At 38.1% G+C, this 20,559-nt stretch overlaps 1 protein-coding gene across 2 annotated transcripts in view; it reads left to right on the top strand.

Moving 5' to 3' along the window:
• LOC142426845 (signal recognition particle subunit SRP54) overlaps nt 1-19,835 on the top strand; it is an 89,550-nt gene extending 69,715 nt beyond the window's left edge. The window contains exons 2-5 of one of the 2 annotated variants that reach the window (XM_075532398.1): nt 4,840-5,013; nt 11,254-11,320; nt 12,591-12,688; nt 17,339-19,835. In XM_075532398.1, coding sequence (XP_075388513.1) covers nt 4,840-5,013; nt 11,254-11,320; nt 12,591-12,688; nt 17,339-17,557 — 558 coding nt within the window. In that variant the 3' untranslated portion in view covers nt 17,558-19,835. The remainder of the gene's footprint in view (nt 1-4,839; nt 5,014-11,253; nt 11,321-12,590; nt 12,689-17,338) is intronic. The other variant, XM_075532399.1, reaches the window with a different exon arrangement.
• Nucleotides 19,836-20,559: the final 724 nt, after the last annotated feature.

The following is a 20,559-nucleotide window of genomic DNA, read 5'->3' as shown; positions in this document are numbered from 1 at the left end:
GGTGATAACTCTGAAATCCAATGGCCTCAATTCATATATTAAAATAAAAAGGCTAGAAGACTGGCTCAGAAAACAACCCACCAATCTGTTTCCTGCAAGAGAATTCTTAAGCACACAGAGAAAAATAAACTAAAAATAAAAAGCTGGCAGAAAGCATTCCATCAAATAGCAACTTAAAAAAAGTAGGGTGGCAATCCTAATCTCCGACAAAATGGACCTGAAGGTTCAAACCATAAAAGAGACAAGGAGGGGCATTATATAATGCTAAAGGGATCAGTAAACCAGGAACAAATGAACATATTAAATATATACGCTCCTAACAATGGACTGGTGAAATCTGTCAAACTATCCAAAAAATGAAAATAGAAATCACAGATTAAACAATCATAGTCTGTGACTTTTATACACTGCTATCGGAGAAAGATAGATCACTGGGAAAGAAGCTCAGCAAGGAGGCTATAGAGCTAAACAATACAATTAGGCAACTGGACTTGATAGACATTTATAGAGCTTTCTATCCAAACGCAAAGGAGTTTACATTCTTACATTCTTTTCAACAAGCCCACATGGCTCATTTTCAAGAATAGACCACATGCGGAGACACAAGTTGAGCCTGAGTAAATTCAAACACATAGCGATTACTCAAGCCTCTTTCTCGGATCACCACCTTGTAAAGCTGGAGATTAATAGAAGGACTACCAGAGGAGCAAGGGCAAACCATTCGAGGATGAATAATGATCTTTTGTGACATGAATGGGTACTGGCTCAGATTAGAGAGGAGGTTAGGAAGTTTCTAGAAACTAATGAGAATGAGAATAAAAACATATAAAAGCTTATGGGATACTGTAAAGGCAGTTATCAGACATAACTTGATATCAATAAATGCATATATGAAAAAACAGACTTATGACTCATACGCTATTATAAAATCGCCAGCAATTAGAACAGAGTCAAAAGAGCAACTCCTGTAATAGCAAAAGAGAAGAAACAATAAAAATCAGGGCAGAGTTAAACCAGTGGGAAGACAAAAGAAGGATGCAAAAGATTAATGCAGCAAAAAGCTGGTTTTATGAAAGATCAACAGAATTGATAGACCGGTGGTGAATCTAAACAGGTAAAGGAAGGAGCAAACATCAGTAGCCATGAGGAGGGATGAAACAGGGAAAGTCACAACAGACCCCAATGAGATTAAAAGGATAATCACAAAGTACTATGAAAGGCTGTATTCTAATGAATTTAACAACCTGGAAGACATGAATAAATACTTGGAAAAATAATTCCTGTCTAGATCATCCTAGATAGAGGTCAAGAATCTAAATAAACCCGTAGCAAAATAAGAAATAGATATGGTTATCAAGAAGCTACCAACAAACAAAAAGCCCCAGACTAGAGGACTTCATAGGTAATTCTACTAAGCATTCAGGGAAGAGACACTGATCCTCCACATATTATTCCAGAACATAGAAAAGGATGGCAAACTCTCATACTCATTCTATCAAGACAGTATAACTTTGATACCCAAACAGGGCAAGGATCCCACAGGTATAGAGAACATGGTGGTGAGGCAGGAGGAGGCAAAAGGAAACAAAGGAAGGCTCTAGGAAGCAAACTTTAGATAGAGGTGTTAACAGAGATGTGTACTTACGTAAATACATTAATCCACAAAAGTAGAGGTATCGACCTGTGTACATATATTTATAAGGCAATACACTAAGACTGTGGATGGACCTTGGGCCCCAGCTCATACCCTCCTACCATACAAGAACATTTTGTTCTAACAAACTAGCATTTTATTATGTTCCCCCCTACACAAACACATAATCGCTGAAGACAAAATGGGTGCATAAGTAAATGTGAAGAAAGTGGTGCCCAGCTATTAAAATATATAGTGTCTGGGGTCTTAAAGGCTTGAAGTTAAACAAGCGGCCATCAACAGTGAAGCAACAAGCCCACATGGAAGAAGCACACCAGCTGGTGCGATCATGAGGTATCATCGGAACTGGGTAACCGGCATCAGAAAATTCAACAAACAACATGTTGAGAACGTGGGGGGATCAAGCAGAGACCCAAAGCCCATGTGTAGACAATGGAATATCCCCACCACAGAGGGGTTGCAGGGAAGGGATGAGTCATTCAAGGTGCAGTAGAGCACTGATGGATCACACAATATACCTCTAGTTCCTCGAGGCCTCCTTATCCCCCACTATCATGACCCCAGTGCTTCTTCCCACTCTGGACTGGACCGGAACATGTACGTAAGTATAAGACAGATAAAGCTTATGACACAGAATCCAGAAACAGGAATGGGAATAGTGATACCTAAGGGGGGGGGCATGGGACAGAGGAGGGAAAGATGGGGGAACCAATCTCAAAGGCACATAACCACACCCTTCCCTCCAGGGGAAGAGCAACAGAAACCAGAGGGGAAGGGAGACAGCAGGTTGGTGTGAGATACGAAAACAATAACAATTTACAATCGATCAAGGGGCCACGAGGGGCAGGGGGAGAGGGGAAGAAATGAAATGATTGATTCCAAGGGCTCAATAGAAAGTAAAGGTCTAGAAAAGAAAAATGGCAATATAAGTACAAATATGTCTGATACAATTGATGTATGAATAGTAACCAGTTGTAAAAGGCCCTAATAAAAAGATCTTTTAACTAAAACCAGACAAAACAAAAAAAAAAGATGGCTTTATCAGTTGATCCTGGAACCAAAGCATAATCCGAGCAATGATTACCAAGAGGTGGAAATGGTGCAGAGCACATGCAAACCAATCAAGAGCAAAGATCATGGTAACACTTGGGGGGGGGGGGGATTCTTAAGACATTTTACTTGTTGACTTTCTGGCAGGCCAAAGAAGAATAATACTGCTTATTAGAGTGTTTCTAGAAAGTAGTAAAAGCGTTAGCAGAAAAATGCCTGGGAAAACTTCAACAGAGTGCCTTCACCATGACAATAATCTTATTCCTCCATCAAACAAGGGCAGTTTTAAGAGGCATTTCCATGAGAAGTCATTAGACTTCCACCACACAGTCCTGATTTGACTCCTGGCTTCTTTTTGTTTCCTAAACTTTAAAAAGTCTTTAAAGAACACACATTTTCCTTCAGTTAATGTAAAAAAAAAAAACTATACTGGCATGGTGAAGTTCCCAGGATTCCCAATTCCTTTAATGTTTCCTTACTTCTGCTTCCAGTAATTTTTTTGTCAAACCATTATTAGGGCATAATCCAGTTGTACAGTCACTGCCACAATCATTTTAAGAGACTTTCTTCCTTCTTGTACTATCAGTTCCCCATTATCTTCCTCATTCCTTGCCGTACACACCAAGGAATCCTTACTTTAGTTATTGTCACTATAGATTTACGGAATCTGCGTTTCATATATAGAAGAACATAGGAAAATATATAACAGAAAATTGTGGCAGTTACATTATCTGTCAACTTGAGGGAAGTGGAGTCTAACCTGTCAATCAGGTTGTAGCCAATGAGACCTCTGTGTGGGCACAGCTTCTCCTGAGGATTCTGGAAACTCCTGCCTTCCGGAAGGCGAAACACACTCTCCCTGTGAGACATTCCTGTTGACAAGCCACATGGAGCCAGAGCTCTAGAGCTAGGGAAGTCACAGGGAGACCCACGCCTGTCCTGCAATGCTCCCACTGCCGCTGTATCCACAAGACTTTCCACCCATTGGGCTGTGATCTTGCATTCAGTGTCATTGCATGTGTTGTATGAGTCTGAAGAGGAATTTTTAGACTGGTGTTGGACATACGGGTTAACATCAGACTTACGGACTTGATCTGGGCTGGGATGTTTTCTCAATATACAATTGCACTTTTATATAAAGCTCTTACACATATAAGTGTCTATGAATTTGTTTCTCTAGTCTATCTGGACAAACACAAAAATCAAGAACACTACCAATAATAATAAAATACAGCATAAATATACCCCGATTTGAAACAGGCACACAGAAAATATCAAACGAGATCAAGTGTAGCCATATTGAAATCAAATATCAAGGTTTTACCATTCGAGTCAGATCTATCTATGATAATCACCCTTACAATACTCTGTCTGATAGGTTATCCCCATTCCTCAAGTGTAGTCAGAGGGAAATCACAGGGCTTATTCCATGTATAAATTCTGCAAATTCTGGGCTTCCACTGTTACCTGTACAGCCTTTTGCAAACCGGAATTTCACAGTTGAAGCTCTGGTACCATTTCTACCTTTGGATTTGCATTATATCATTAGCACTCCTTGGATCGCAGGTGTCGGTGTGCTTCTTCCCTGTGGGCTTGGTTGGCATCTCACTTAGATGGCTGCTTGTCTGAGAAGGCGCCGTAAAGACCTTAGAACTTGTCTGTATCTTTGGACTGCTTAAATGTAGTTAAGCTTATGTATGCAGGTTTCCTGATACACATAAACGATTATATGTATTTTAAACATATGTTTATGTTTTTTCTTTGGCATATAAAATGGCAAATAATTGCCATTTTAAAAATGATCGATTTCCCTCATGTATTTGCTACTATGAGCTATGGACTTGCTATGGCTTGCGGTGTCGTGCTCAATTGCTTAGCATTTTCCTTAAAAGTTGTAAGTTTATTTATTTACCTTTGTGATGAATATGCAGATGATTTCTTTATTATTCTTTGAACGCTACATCTGTGCTATACATAGTTTTGAATGTATGGGTTTCATTTATTTTAAAAAAGCTTTAAGGACTGCTTTATGATTCTCTATTCCCTAGAATTAAAACAAAATTTTGCCATATGAAGGAAAATTGATGTACTTTGAAGCTCTCAGTTTTATACTTTTTTCTGAATTTTTGCCATAGGTGAGCAACGAGAGAGGCTTTGAAAATGTAGAGCTTGGAGTCATAGGGAAAAAGAAGAGAGCCCCGAGGAGAGTCATCCACTTCGTTAGTGGTGAAACGATGGAGGAGTACAGCACAGATGAGGATGAAGTTGATGGCCTTGAGAAAAAAGATGTGTTACCTTCTGTTGATCCGGTAGGTTTGCTGCTGCCATTTTCCTCTGTCAAAAGGGTTGTTTTGACTAGTTTCTGCTCTAATTATTGAATGGCGGGATCCTTTTAACTTTTAAATACTGCTCTGATTATAAAATTTTATTTTCTGATTTTCGTAGAACATAGTATACTTACATAATATGGATGGATGTATTTCCAGTATTTCACTAGTTTGAAACTATTTTGAGTGTCAGGGTTTTTTGTTCAAGGTTATATAATTTTCTATAAGATTAATATTACTAAATAGACCATGTGAATGTTAGATTGAACTAAAACACCTTACTGCTGTATTTTCTACCTTAAGTTTACAAGTTGTCAGTTATTTTTATTTTGTTCCAACTTTTGACTAGAAAGAATCTACATTCTTTAAAATTGCATGCATCACCAGTTAAATTTGAGGATTTCTAAATTATAAAAGATATGACTGTACAGTTATAAGACTTTATATACTATTTTAAAAGGAGTCTCGCCTTTCTGTTTACTCGTGTTGAGTCTGTTGACCATGTATTTATTGGCTTTCACGCAGGTACTGTTTTTGGCACGCGTGTTACTGCAAATCCATTTATGCTCTTGTCTGCTAGTGGGAGCCATTGGGGGTGCAGTAGCATACTACCTGCATTGTCAGCATTTGGAACTCACCAGCTCCTCTGTGGGAGAAAGATGAGGCTTTTCTTCTGTTTAAACATAGTCACTGAGAGTCAGAATCGGTTTGATGGCGGTGAACTTAGTTTTTTGAATTTGTTGCTAGTGAGAAGATTTGCAATAAACAAATATATACCATATGAGGTAGTGAAAAGTATAATGAAGAAAATAAAGCATAATAATAGGTTAGAGAATCATTCATTAATGTTTGACTTAAAACCATAATATTATACTTTATTCATCAGACTTAGCTTTAAATAGATTTTCTGTTTAAAAAAATTAGATCCAGATTCTCTTCTATGGAAAACAGTTATAAGATTGTGCATTATAGACTCTGGAGGCAATCCCAAACGTATGTGTAGTTACAGAAATGCTTCATGCACTAGAGGAATTGTTGGAATAAATTATTTTAAAAAATTCTTTGAAGGCATTCTTGTCTGTATAACTTTGTGCACGTGTGTGTTTTTAAATGTCATTGTCTCCAAGTTTCCCTGTTTACATTGAACATGATGGTGAAGCCATAGTCATATAAGTGATGCTTCCTTAAACTTCCCTAAAAATTCACTCTTAAAATAACCTTGTATATGCTATGTCCACATAAGGATTTTCTGGAATTTGGGGGCCCAACCTAACCCCTTGTGGTGGTAAGAAAGATTTCTGTATTTCCTTTAGTTTGGGAAGTCAGAAGCATGGTTTTAGTAGGAGTTTTGAGCAGACACAACTCTCATGTTCCATGATTATACACAAAAGTGAAATAACATTTTCCTGTTTACATTCACAGTTGGTTTTGACATTGAGATGAGAGGACACTGTGGAAAACTCATTAGAAAGTGACAAGTTCTTTATTCATGCCTGCTATATTGATCAGCATTAGAAAGTGACAAGTTCTTTATTCATGCCTGCTATATTAATCAGCAGAAAGTGTAAATTAGAAAGAGCTCAAGAATACTTCAGGTTTCTTTGGGTTTTGAAAATCTGTGACACAGACTCAGTTTTCCCTGTGGGTACTTACTATTCAACATCACTTTAGAGCTTAAGAAGTTAAGATATATGATGGAGCAAACGTTTAAATATCCATTTTGAAGTTTGAAAGTTAGTCTTTGTTGGTGGTGATGTCTTCGCAAGTACAGTGACTTTTAAGAAAACAGATGCTAACATAAATAAAAATTTAAAAAGAGAAAGGAGGAACCATTCCATAAATGGGGCTGATACAGATGCTTATCCATATGGGAAAAATACAACTGGATATCTGCCTTAACCCCTTGAAAAAAAGAAAAAGAAAACAGGTTCTGCTACATGTTAAAAACTAATCTGGAGCTGAGGAAAGTGCTATTTTACTTGAATTTTAAATAAAAATGTCACCAGAACGCATTGTAATTTGTAAAGAATTTATATTAGCAAGTAAAATGATCCTTGTTGACTCCTGCAGCCAGAGATTAAATAGCACTTACTTAAACCTTTTGGTAAGAGAGAATGATTTCTTTCCCTTCATTTTTACTGACTTTATTTGGTTTGTTAATTTATTGCATGTATATAATGATGTCACCATTTTTTAAAAAGCTGCAGCTTAGTATCATAAATTAAAATAATGTAGATCATAAAATAGGCCGACAAGCTGTTTTTCACCATTAAATTACTTAAGTTTTTTTAGGGAATTTTAAATGTTAATGGACTACGAATATATTGTGTTTTAATTTCCGCCCAGGCTAATTGCCTTCCTACTACAGGCAGCAGCTCCTCCTGTGAAGCAGCCTGTTTGGCTCTCTTCTTGCCCCTCCTGGTCTTGGAGAAGTAGTGGCTCCCTTTAGGGTTCCTGGCCCTGGGACATTGTTCCTTGATGGCTTTCTAAATCTCCTCCCCTCCCGCGTCCATCTTTATGAATAGCCCCTTTATTAAACTCTCCTCTTATTCACCAATTTGAATGCATCATCTGTGTCATCTGCCAAAACTTTGATAGCTAACACTTGTCCATTGGAGTGATTCTTAGTACCCAAACACTGCTCTGGCCTCACCTAACGTGAAGAGCAGAATTTCTATCATAATTTATGAAATTTGCTCCTAATTCTTCAAAAACTGGATTGGACAAATGAGTTTTGAAAATATACTGTTCTTTAGTTTAATTGTAAATTTGTAAAAACAGGCTCCAATGAAAAAACAAAAATAAACCCAAACACCTGGTATTCCAATAAAGGTTTAGGAAGAACACTGTGGCAGACGATAGGTGGAGAAGAACACTGTGGCAGATGATAGGTGGAGAAGAACACTTGTGGCAGACGATAGGTGGAGAATAGGGTGCGGAGAGCTAGACCTTTTGACAGTTAGAATCATCCACTTGTTAGATTTGACTTTGTTAGGTCTTAAAAAGGAACACATGTTTTATAATTCCCTTACCATTGATTCAGATCCAATTAAGCATCTTCAAGTATGAGGGAACTTCAAAGTTGGTGGAAAAATGAATGATAAGATAATGGTATTTTTCATGACCGTTTTGAAGCTTTCTCATCAGTGGCATATGTGGTACCTTCAAAAAGTTTGTGGGAAAATTCCATTATCTTTCAATTTTATTTTCCTGTGAACTTTCTGAAGTTCTGTGGTATTGCAATATGTAATTTGGTCATGCACATATAAATGGGCTGCTTTCTTGTGTAAAATAGTCAAGTCATAGTTTTGTGGGTTCTTTTTTTTGGCTTTTATTTATTTATTTTGCTTTTAGGAAAAATAGAAATAAAAGCCTGACTTTTCCAAATGATTATGTCCTTTCAGCCTAGTAATTCCACTTTTAGGAATTCAAGTATTATAGAAGAAACTGTGCTTTAAATCCCAATAGAACAATAGTTTTTTTTTGGTGGGGGGGTGTGCAAATGATATGTTTAGAAAAAGACTGAACGATACACTAAAATGTGAATAGCAGTATCTGGATAATGAAAAGTGGACAATTTAATTTTAATTTTATACTTTGCTCTGTTTTCTAAATTCTATACTAAGATAGATCTTAGTAGCGAGGAAAGCGCTTTTATTTTAATTTTTGGAAAAAAGAGTGGAAAATTTTAAGTTTTAATACCATGAACTAGACGCTTCTTGAAGATTCCAGATCTTGTTCCAGTTGGGCGGTTCCAGCAGAGTGTGGTGGTAGCGGAGATGCTGGCAGGAGTGGCAGGGCTCTCTCATAGACTTGAATCACTGTCTTTAGGATTCACTAAGGTTCGCCTCCAGATGGAGGGCTATTGGCGTCCGCTCTGTCTAACTGTGGGGTGGTGTTGGACGTCCTTCGGGATTTATCCAGGCGGGAGCCGCTGTCTTCATTGTTACTCATAGCTTGGATACGAGCCAGTGCCCTCTCCTGAAACAACCCCTGGAGGATTGGTCCACTGAGAGATAGATGCCTTCCTCCAAAGCAGAGCCATTGTCTAAGTAGTTTCTTGGCCATGTCATTTATCGTGGGGTGTAGAATATAATCATTTCCTATCCTTTCAACAATGTCTCATTAGCTGTAAGCCAGAAAGCAAACACTAATGACAGCGCATTTTAAATAGTCTCTTACATAACCCTTCCACCCATGTACGGGGCTGCTTCGGCTCTGGCTGTTGGCAGTACAGCAGATGTGACCAAGGGGATCAGAAACACACCTTCTTCTATTGGTTGCATTTATGTTTGCTTGGACAATCGCTCTTGAGTAAATGGAGATAAAGAGTCTACCTTCCATCTAGGTCTTTTTGGGAATCTTGTGGTTAGATGCCATTGATTGGGCTCCGGCTAGTAGACCTTATGTACAATAGAATGAAATACTGCCCTGCCGACGCCATTCGCAGCTGTGGCTGTGTTTGAGCTTGTCGCAGCCACTGTGTGAGTCTGTCACACAGAGGCCCTCCTCTTTGTTGCTGACCCTCTGCTTTACCAAGTGTGGTGTCCTTCTCCAGGGATAATGTGCCCAAAGGAGGTGAGAAGAAGTCTCACTGTCTCCTTTCTAAGGATCGTTCTAGCTGTGCTGCTTCCCAGGCAGATTAGGATACTCTTCTAGAAGTCTATGACATACCCAATATTCTTTGGTAACTCAGTGATTCAGAAGCATCCTTTCTGTTTCAAGGAGCCCTGGTGGCCTAGTGAGCGACCCACTGAGCTGCTAGCTACCAGATCAGTAGTTTACAGCCACCAGCTGCTCCTTGTGAGAAAGAGACCACCGTCTGCTGCAGATAGCGAAAAGGCTCAGAAATTCAGAGGCAGTTCTATCCTGCCCTGCAGGGTCACTGCACTGGACTCAACTTGATGGCAGTGAATTTGATTTTGATTTTTTGGGTTCTTCTCCGGTTTTCTTATTCATTGTCCAGTTTTGGATGCATATGAGGCAATTGAGACTATCTTGGCTTGGTTGAGATGCACCATAGTCCTGGAAGTAACATCTTTTCTTTTTTATACTACACAGAAATTAGCATACTTTTCACAGCAAGAAAGGGTTATATGTTATTTCTTTCTCTCAGTTTTATTCTTTCTACCCAGATATGACAAATATCCTTGTGTTTGCTCTTTTACTAAAATGAGTATGGGTATATTTACATTTTTTTCCTCTCTTGGGAAACCAATATTAAAAACTTTATTAATGTATTCGGCTGTATGCTTTCTATTACTATTTTTTCTTTTTGTATAGAAAAATACTGATACAGTGAAGCTTGCTCTAGTTCTGATTTCATCCACAGAGGCAAATACACTTTATTTGGTGACGTTCATGAAAGTACTCTCTGAGGTTAAAGAGCCACGGTTAACTATGGATTGCATTTTACCAAATATATACCAAGTTTGTTTTAGATTGCATGACCAATCCCTTTTTAATCTTTAAATAAACTCTCATCTTGCATTTATGTAGCCCTTATTTTACCCCTTATTTTGCTGTGACTTCTGTTACACTGCTAGCTTTATCTGAACTGTAAGTCCCCACTATTGCATACGTTTTCTAGACTAGCTGACCTCTCAAGGCTCTTTCTGCGGACCACAGCCCTGTCTGACGTGGTATTTGTGAACAGTGCAGGCAACAGAGGTAGTACGGCTGGAGCAAGGCAGGCTGGGTTATCCAAAAGATGGCTTACCAACCAGGAATACTCATCCTGCATTATTATTTGTTTTTTTTCTTGGGCATAAAGTGGTTTCACAATGTGTTTGTATAATTCTGTCTATAAAGGTTTAATTTTTTGTTGTAATCTATAATCTATAATATTGCCTGTAGAATATATAAGACAGTGTAAGACATGAAATAACAACAATAATATATAATTAATCAAGGATTCACGAGGGTGGGATGGTGGGGGAAGGAGAGGAAAAAAGCAGAGCTGATACCAAGGGCTCAAGTAGAAAGGAAATGTTCCGGAAATGTTGATGGCAACATATGTACAAATATGCTTAATACAATTGAATGATGGATTGTTACTAGATTTATTTGTAAGAGCCCCCCAATAAAATGATTAACAATAAAAAAGAATACATACTACTCTACATGCCTACTTCCATTTCATGTAAATTATCTTGACTGCTTTATGCTGGTCTGAAGCACGAATTTAGGTATGAATGTTGCTAACCTGACTTCTTGTTGCAGACAAAACTTACCTGGGGTCCCTACTTATGGTTTTACATGCTTCGGGCTGCCACATCGACCCTCTCAGGTATTGGTTTTCTGTTTGAATATTGTACAACTACTGTATATGCTCACAGAACAGGAGCGGTGCCAAATGAGATGTTTCCAAAATGAAGAGAAATAGAGAGTTGAGTGCCTCTACCCTGCACAGCTGGCTAGCAGTGGGAGACTTAGTATAATGAGTGCCTTAGACACCTTCAGCTCTAGGCTGTGTTATAAAACAACAGCTAACTCACTGACAAATGGCTGTATTCGATTAGATATAGTTCCATGCTCTTAAGTTCTTTCTTTTAGCAACTCTTTTTGCCATTTGGTCACTACCGATATGTTCTCAGGCCTGTAGTTGTAATTAATTTGTATAGTAGTATATGTTATTTCTTAGTCTGAGATATGATTAATTCATATTTGACAGAAAGAATCCCAACTTTAACTCCACCATAGCTTTTCTCACTTTCTGCTTTATAGTATAGCTTTGTGAATAGCAACTCATTCAACATTTGTTGAGCACCCAATCCACGCTAGGCTGCTTGGTGTGATGGGAAAAGCATGTGCTTTAAATTCAGACTTGAATTTGAATCAGTTTGTCATCTTGGGCAAATTTCTTAACCTGTTTGAGCCGTTTAACCTTTCAGTACCTGGCACATGGTAGTCACTTAGTGAATATTGCAGTATAAGCTGTTCTCTTTAGCTCTCTGCTTATCTGTCCCGCTAAAAGTAAGGAAGATACATGTAATTGCCCATTATAAAACCCAGCAATAAGTGTTATAAAAGCAGAACAAACACAAAGTGCTATTGGGATTCCAGAGGGAGCCACTAATGCTTCTTGCAGAAATCAAGGAAGATGTACAGAGGGAAATGAGATGTAGGAGACATTGAGTTTATGTCAATGGTGGTAGAATAATTTGGAAAAGGATATCGATGATGGCTGCCCAACACGAACAGTATAGTTAATGACATTGAATTTTACAATTAGGCGTTGTGGAACTGGAGAATGGTCTGTTTCGTATATTTCTGCCACCATTAGAAAAAGAAAATGACATGAATAACAGTGACTACAAGGAAGAAAATGTTCTAGAATTGAATATGGTGACAACTGTACTACTTTTCTTGATATGATTGAATTATTGAATTGTATGACATGTAGATGAAGTGCTAATAAAACTGTTAAAATGAGCTTGGTTTTTATAATCTCCTTGAGAGCAGGAACTGAAATTTGTATTCCAAGAATGTCTTACAATAGAAAGTGCTTAAGAAATGTTTATGGAGTTGAATAAGTATTTTAACTTTTGTATCTTTAGTGTGTGACTTTCTTGGAGAGAAGATTGCATCTGTTTTGGGGATCAGCACCCCAAAATACCAATATGCCATTGATGAGTATTACCGGATGAAGAAGGAGGTGTGTCTCCTTTTTGCATGTTCTTGATTGTTTGGTTTGCGGAGACTTGAGGGGATGTGTAGTGGACATAACTTTTCTCCAAGGAGCTCCCTTCTGCCAGGCATTTCATTCTGGTGTCGTGGATCATCTCACAGAATTAACATATATTTTAAAAAATGTCTCAGTTTCTCTATGACCTATGTGCAGAACTAAGTTAGATTTCAAGAAAATTTGAGGAACCTAGGTGGTGAGGCTTGAAGGAAAATAGAGAAAGGAGAAGAAGGGGAAAAATAAAACTTCCCTTAATGACGTGCATACTCTATGCTCAACACGCGTACCAGATCGTAGTACTTCCAGGAAAAGGGAGGTGAGGTGGCTAGTGTAGTGATTAGCGAGCAGGTTTTGGAATTTCCTACAGATTTGAATCCCATCAGTTCAGTGAGGGGTATTATGGAACAAATGTTACGGTGGATGTATCAATATCGTATACCTTGAGGTGTGAACGGCCTGGTTAATACTAAATTTTCAGCTCTTAATTTACATTCTTTGTAGGTTTTATCCTAGGAAATGAATCAACTATAATAATCTTAACTTTATACTATCACTGTATATTTATTTGCATTTAGCAAACAGTATGTGTTTAGTTACACAGAATGCAAAAGATACGAAGAAACAAGTTACTCATTAGAACAGGATAAGAAATTGTTATTATCACTTTGATATCAAAGTATCAAGCATAAAGTCAGTATTTATGTCACTTAATTTGGGGTCTCTGAGGTCAGAATCAAGGGAGTTTCATTCACTCCCCAACTCCTCCTCTTCACACACAGCTTCCCTGGATGTTACGCTCTAACTGGGCCTTATGACTCTCACACTCGCTGGGGTGCCCGGTCAAGGTGATGTGCTGTTTCTTAAACTCTTCCTGGAACGTACTTCCTTCCTATTTACAAAAGGAGCTTCAAAAAAGCTTGTGGAAAATGGAATTAAAATATAGTGGGATTTTTCCAGGAGCTTTGTCCATAGATAGCTGATGCCTCACCTTTACACCTTGGCTCACTTGTTGCCTCAGTAAAGTTAACTTGACCCCTACTTAGCATTGGAACCCACCCCCATCCTCCCCACCACCACACACACAGCCTTGCCTCACCTATCCTTCCAGTGCCCCTTATCCTGCTTGCTTGCTTTCCTCATGCTCCACACTTTTCCATGTTCTGCTTCGGAGGCCCCGAGTAGTGCAAACGGCCCAGCACTCCTGTCGACAGAAGTCTGGTGATCTGCTTTGGAGAGGTCTTAGCTTTGGACCCCTGGAGCAGAGTTCTATTTAACATCAACTAGTTTTGGTTCTAACTTACTGTGTGACTTTTGTTCTTATTTATTCTATGTGATGTGCCGATTTTAATCTTTACAGGTACAGTGAATTTTTTTCTTCTGTTCAGTTTGAGAACTTCAAAAGTAGTGAACAATGTATTTATAGAATCTCTCCTATGGCTAAATGTCAGGCAAAGCACTTTCAAGTACTCATAAATTTTATTGTTTATCCTCATAATCTTTCAGAGAATAGAATGATATTTGTATATAAGAAAATACTAGGTTCAGAGAAGCTTAAGTAACTTGGCCTAATTTCAAATCTAGGAAGTGGAAGAACTGTTTTGTTTTTTTTTGTAGAACTGGTTTTAATATCAAATCTTCTCACTTCAAATTTAGTTCTCTTCCCTGCAACTGTGGATTAGGGGGAAGAACACTTGGTTCCTGTCTGCTGCTGGCCCAAAGCAGTCCAGAGCAAGTGGTTTTAGTTGAGGCTCTCTTGCTGCCCTCGTTACTAAATGCTAAAGTGGAGAGGATTTTGCTGCCTATCGGATTATTCTGGCGGCATAGTGGTTTACACTTTGGGCAACTCATTGCAAAGCCAGAAATTTTAACCCGCTAGCTGGAGCCATGGGAGAAAAATGAGGCTTTCTCCTGTAAAGATTCACAGCATCAGAAACCCACAGGGGCAGTTCTACTCTGTCCATACAGCCACTTTAAGTCAGCACTGACACAACAACTAATGCGATGTTTTAAAAATTTAATTACCAATTCATCAAGCATTTATTGAATACTTACAATCTTAGGAAAATGGAAGAAGGCCCTGATATTTTAAAGCAATTATTTATTTTTTCCGGGCCACAAACTTTATTTGGCAACTTATTTTTCAAGGAGCCCAGATGACCTAGCAGTTTAGGTGTTGGGCTGTTGTTAACTGGAAGGTCAGCAGTTCAAAACCATGATCCATTCCATGTGAGAAAAGGTGAAACTGTCTACTCCTGTAAAGTTTCGCAGTCTTGGAAACCCTGTGGTAGTTATGCTTTGTTCTAGGGGGTCGCTATGAGTCAGAATTGACTCAATCAATGGTAAAGTTATTTTTCAGTGATTTTGCTATTTGCCTTATGTAAGTATCCACTGTTTTGTTCAGTATTTACACAGCTCTTTTTAAATTATTCTATTTTTTAAGATAAAACAAGAGAGTCATTATACAAGGGGTATCTCCCCCAAAAAGATGGGGAAAAGCTCCGCTGTGAGTTTTAGTAGCATACATTTTTCTTGCAAGGCAAGGATCTAGCAACTCTCTGTGAGTTAGTTCACCCAGTGGCATTGCCTGGGAAAGTTCTCTCTGGTCACAGTGAATATTTTCGTAAAAGCTGTTTCTCTTGAACTTTTTTTTGGTGATGGCTGATTTAAGAGAACAGTGTGTGGCTGTGAAATTTTGTTTTCTGTGCTGGAAAATTGCCACAAAATCACTGTTGTGATGTTGAACACAGCTTCCGATGACCACACTGTGGGAAAAAACCCAATTGTACGAGTCATGTTGATTGATGACAAACCTTGTTCTGGATATCTGTCAACTTCTTGAATGGCCAAATATGTCCACTCACAGTGCAGAGTTTGTTCCACCAGGTCAGACTATTAATCAAGCTTCCTATTTAGAGGTTCTGAAAGATTAACTGTGTGACAAAAAGGGCCTGATTTGTAGCACATGGGGGACTGGCTTTGCCACCACAACAATGCACCTGCTCACATGGCCATCTCTGTGTGCCAGTTTTGGGCAAAAAACAGCGTGCCTCTGTTGCTCTACACATCTTATTCACCAGTCCTCGCTCCCTGTGACTCCTTTTTGTTTCTGCCAATGAAGAGGGAAATGACAGTGATTTGACGATGTATAAAGAGGTGAATAAATTAAATGAGGGAGGTCCTGTCAGCCATCCAAACAGATGAGTTTGAACAATGTTCCCAAGAATGGAATCATAAATTTGACAAATGTATTAAGTATAATGGAGAGTACTTTGAAGGTGATAAGGTTGTTTTGTAAAAAAAAACAAAACTTAAATATATAGCTTGGGAAAAAATCCCCATTTTTGGTGGGGGAGGGGCCCTCATATTTAGGATATGTGGACCAAGTGTAGGAAGAAAGTGGAGTTGGCTTACAAAAACCTTAAGGACTGTTGTAGAAGTCTGTCTGTGCCAGTTGTGACGGCACCGAGGTGAGGACAGTTCTACCTGTATATATAGGTTTAGGTTGAAGTGAAATAAATTTAACCTTGAAGAATGACAAAGCTGTAGTACTTGAGGGGCGCACGGCCTGATCCAGGCTCTGCCATTTCCTAACCCGGAACCCTTGGGCAGCATGCTTAACCTCTCGAAGCTTCCATGGCCTTCCTTTAAAAGGAAACTGGCAGTGGCCATAGCTCAGGACTGCTGTACAGACGGAGCTCATAGTATGAGTGCCTAGAATAGCATTAGTGTGCATTTCTGAGCAGGCAATAAATACTAGTGTCTGTTGTGATTCTTCGGCAAGCAAATGAGCTAAAGCTATAATGTAGAGGCATAGAGATTATATGCTCAGGGAAATGGTACGAATATTAGCTTATTTTCACGAGAGCATAGAACACAATATGGGAGTTGGAGATGACTTTGGAAAAGTCAGCTGATTTTATGTTAGGTGATTTTTAAAATGTTTAGGAATAAATGCTACTACTAGTCTTGTTTAGTGGGGATTACCTAATTTAGACTGAAATACCTCCTGAAATCATCTCAAACAAGATTGATTTTCCTAGATAAGCTGCTCACTCTGTTCTAATCATTCAACTCCCATGAATTCAATATTTTCAGAGCTATTATGTATTTGCCCTTTCTAAAGCTCTGTAATGCTATTCTCCTTTCAAACATTGACATCCCTACTAAATTATAAATTCTTGAGGGCAGCAGTTCAGTGTATGGATCTGTTAACTGTTTATGGGAATAATATCCATACTTCCCCTTTAGCAAATGAACCAGCTTATTCAGTTGCATAGGTTGACAGAAAATGTACCCTATAATTAAAGTAATATATGTATTAGCTGCTTTTTTAGTTTATTAGACTTAAAACTAAAGAGCTATAGTCCCTGTCAAAGCCTTACCTAAGATAAGCAGTGCTAATACCGTATATATTTTAAAAGCTTTATCTTCTTTAAAATGTTATATGATACTTATGTGAAGGAAGAAAGTCTTAATGAGACCAAGCTGAATTGGACAGGACACTCGTGTTTTGATCCGGTTGTTGTTGGTGGTGGCGGCAGGGGAGACTGACAGTAGAAAAAGTACTCTCCCTTGTGGATATTTAACCTTCAACAATTCTTGTTGTTTCCCCCTTGGTAGGAGGAAGAGGAAGAAGAAGAAAACAGGATGTCTGAAGAAGCTGAAAGACAGTTTCAAGAACAACAGAAAAAGATGCAGGCTGATTCCGTTGTTCAGACAGATCAACCCGAAACAGTGGTTTCCACTTCCTTTGTGAACATCAATTTTGAAATGGAGGGGGACTGTGAAGTCATTCTGGAGGGCAAGCAAACCCAAACTCCAGGCTCTGTCCCACCATAGAAATGAGTACCAAACTTCAAATCTTGAGGTGGTTTTTATACCATGAACTCTCATATTCTCTATCCTGAGGGACTTAATATACTTATTTATATTTAAATTATTAAGTTATCCATAACAGGAAAATGTTTCTCCATTCTTTGGCTCTGTCAAAAGCCATTTTGGAAATTTGGGTATTTGTACTATGCATTATGCTAAAATTGTGAATTAACAACAAAACGTTTTTAAAAATTAAGGACATTCTAGAGCCTTACTTGCTTCTTAAGAAGAGTTTTGAAAAAATTAAGTTTGTCACTTGTTTGTGTTTGTAAAATGGGTAAATTGCTGATTAAGTCTTATTGGAGTTGATTTTCCTGTTCTCAATTAAAATGAGGATCATTTCCCCCCTAGATTTTCTCATATTGCCTTGCATTTATATATGGCTATTAATTTTGCACTAAGTCTGGCTCACTGAGTATAATAAAAGAATTAAGATGGAAGCACTTTGAATTTTGTTTCATTCAAAATAACCTCATTTTATGGAACATTTGAACTGGTTTATAACTACCAGACCACTTGGCACCCCATGAATGTCAAAATAGACTGTGCTCCAAAGTGACTGATTTCTTTGGATGTAAATTGTCTGCCAGGCTTTTCTTGTGCCTCTGAAAATACTAAACACGTAAACCACCCAAGGACTTAAGTTTAGAACACCTCTGAATATAGATGGGTTTCCAGTTTTTTTACTGCAATCTCGATTCCAACGTGGCAACCCTAAATGGACAGGTAGAACTGACCCTGCGGGCTTCTGAAAGGGCAAATCCCTAAGGGAGTCGAAAGCCTTGTCTTTTTCGCCTGCAGTGGCTGGTGGTTTTGTTTGTCGTGGTTACTTAAGCTTCTTATACTTTCAGTAGTTATTTAGTTAACATGTTAAAAGTGCTATTTATGGAATTAAGTTATCTTATTCAAATGGTCATACATAATGATCCGATCTCAAAGCATTTGTGACTCAAGATTTAGTCTCTCAGAGCTCACCTTTTTTAAAAATATGGCACAACAATGGAAATAGGAATAGTGAGGGAGGGATAGTTTATACTTGAAGCAGGTTGGCTAGTTCTCTACCCACTGTATTGGATACAAACCTTATTAAGGGTATGTAATACAAAACTAATTTTTAAGATATTCCTAAATGTATGTTCAGAATCTTTATGCTAAAGCTATGCGGTGAATTTATAACCAAAGGACGAATGTTCTAGAAATCCTTTTAAATGCTTGTTCACAAACTTAAAAATTAAAACAGCTTTAAGAAATCATTGGCTACCTTAAAACACTTCTAAATAGCATTAAGCTTTCAGTCTTATTAAATATGGTGTCAACAACTTGTAACAGGTACAGTAGGCCTATTACGGAAATTGATTATCAGTGATCTTGCACAGTACACTAATAAATTCTTCAGCTATAAACACTTTAGAAAGGGTAAACTACATTATGAGATTCATGGAATGGTGATTCATAGACATTATCATCTTTATTCATGGATATAAACGAATTCAGTGTTTAAATGATTACGTTTTATACTACACAGATTATCTGATTGTCATCACAAATAAGTGTACCTAACAATAGCTTTAAAATGTGCTCATCTGACCTCTTCCTTCCAAACTGTTACTAGTATTTCAAGTGAATGCATGCATACATAGTGATGGTCTAAATCTTGAGAGACAGTATCTAAAGATTACCAAACACATTTTCTGGTTGTGGTGACATATGGTTTTATATTGCTGGAATTTTAATTTCTCTACTTGTCCAACAGTGGTAAAATTTGTAATGTTTATAGTTAACAGTGCCTTAAAGTTTTATACTTTTGTTTATGCAAACTATAAAATTTCCCATAAATGCATTAAGTGGTTTGTCTTATTTTAAGTCTTTTTCCTAATTTCTGTTCAAGCCTTGGAAGAACTCCTAATCACTCTGGATTGTGATACTCTGCCCTCTTCATTCACCTCATAAATCAAACAGCAGTCCATTTAATTGGTTCTTTTACAGGGACTTGGCTTTTAATGGAGCCCTAGTGGTGGTGTGGTTACGCACTGGGCTGCTTACATCAAGATTCCAGTTCTGTATCATCAGCTGCTCCTTGAAAGACGAAACTTTCTACTCCCATGAAGAGTTCTGGGAAATTCACAGGCAGTTCTGTCCTGTAGGGTCACTGTGGGTTGGCATCGAATCTTGTGGTAGTGAGTTGAGTGTTGAATTGATGGCTTCTAATAAAACATTTTGTAAGATATAACACTGGTACATGTTAATAAAGCTAGACAAAAATTTTATAGCAATTTTAATGAAAAATACCTTATACACATGTATAAACTGAGTTTTTCTGCACATTTTAATGCAGTTTTTGTGGTAAAATTAGGTGCCTCGGCTGATGTTAAGTTGGCTTATACTTGAGCATATATGGTACTCTATTGGAAACAGCCTATTAAAAAAAGATTGTACAAAAACTTCTAATCCAGACATGAAATAACTGTGCTATTTTGTTATGTGCCATCCAGTTGGCGCCAGCCAATAGCGACCCTATGCGCAGAATGAAACATTTTTACAATGGTTCCTATCCTTAAGCCCATTGATGCAGCCACTGGTCCATTCATCTTGCTGAGGGCCTTCCTCTCTTACGCTGCCCTTCAACTTTACCAAACGCCTCTCGACAACATGTCCAAAGACTGTAAAGACAAGTTTCGCCATCCTTGCCTCTAATGAGCAGTCTGGCCTAACTTCTTCCAGTAAAGATTGGTTTGTTCTTTTAGTTTGTACTTTTAATAGTCTTCTCCAGCACAATTCAAATGCATCGATTCTTTAGTCTTCCTTATTCAGTGTCCAACTTTCACATATGTATGATGAAATGGCGAATACCATAGCTTGGATCCTCAAAATAACATCCTTGGTATTCAATACTCTAAAAAGGTCCTTCGCAGATTTACTTAATGCAATGTCTTTTGACCTTTTGACTGCTGCTTCCATGAGCATTG

Source organism: Tenrec ecaudatus, chromosome 14 (genome assembly GCF_050624435.1).
Source record: "Tenrec ecaudatus isolate mTenEca1 chromosome 14, mTenEca1.hap1, whole genome shotgun sequence".
In the NCBI taxonomy this organism is placed as follows: domain Eukaryota; kingdom Metazoa; phylum Chordata; class Mammalia; order Afrosoricida; family Tenrecidae; genus Tenrec; species Tenrec ecaudatus.
Note: the sequence above shows the minus strand (reverse complement) of the source record. Positions and strands in the feature narration are given on the sequence as shown.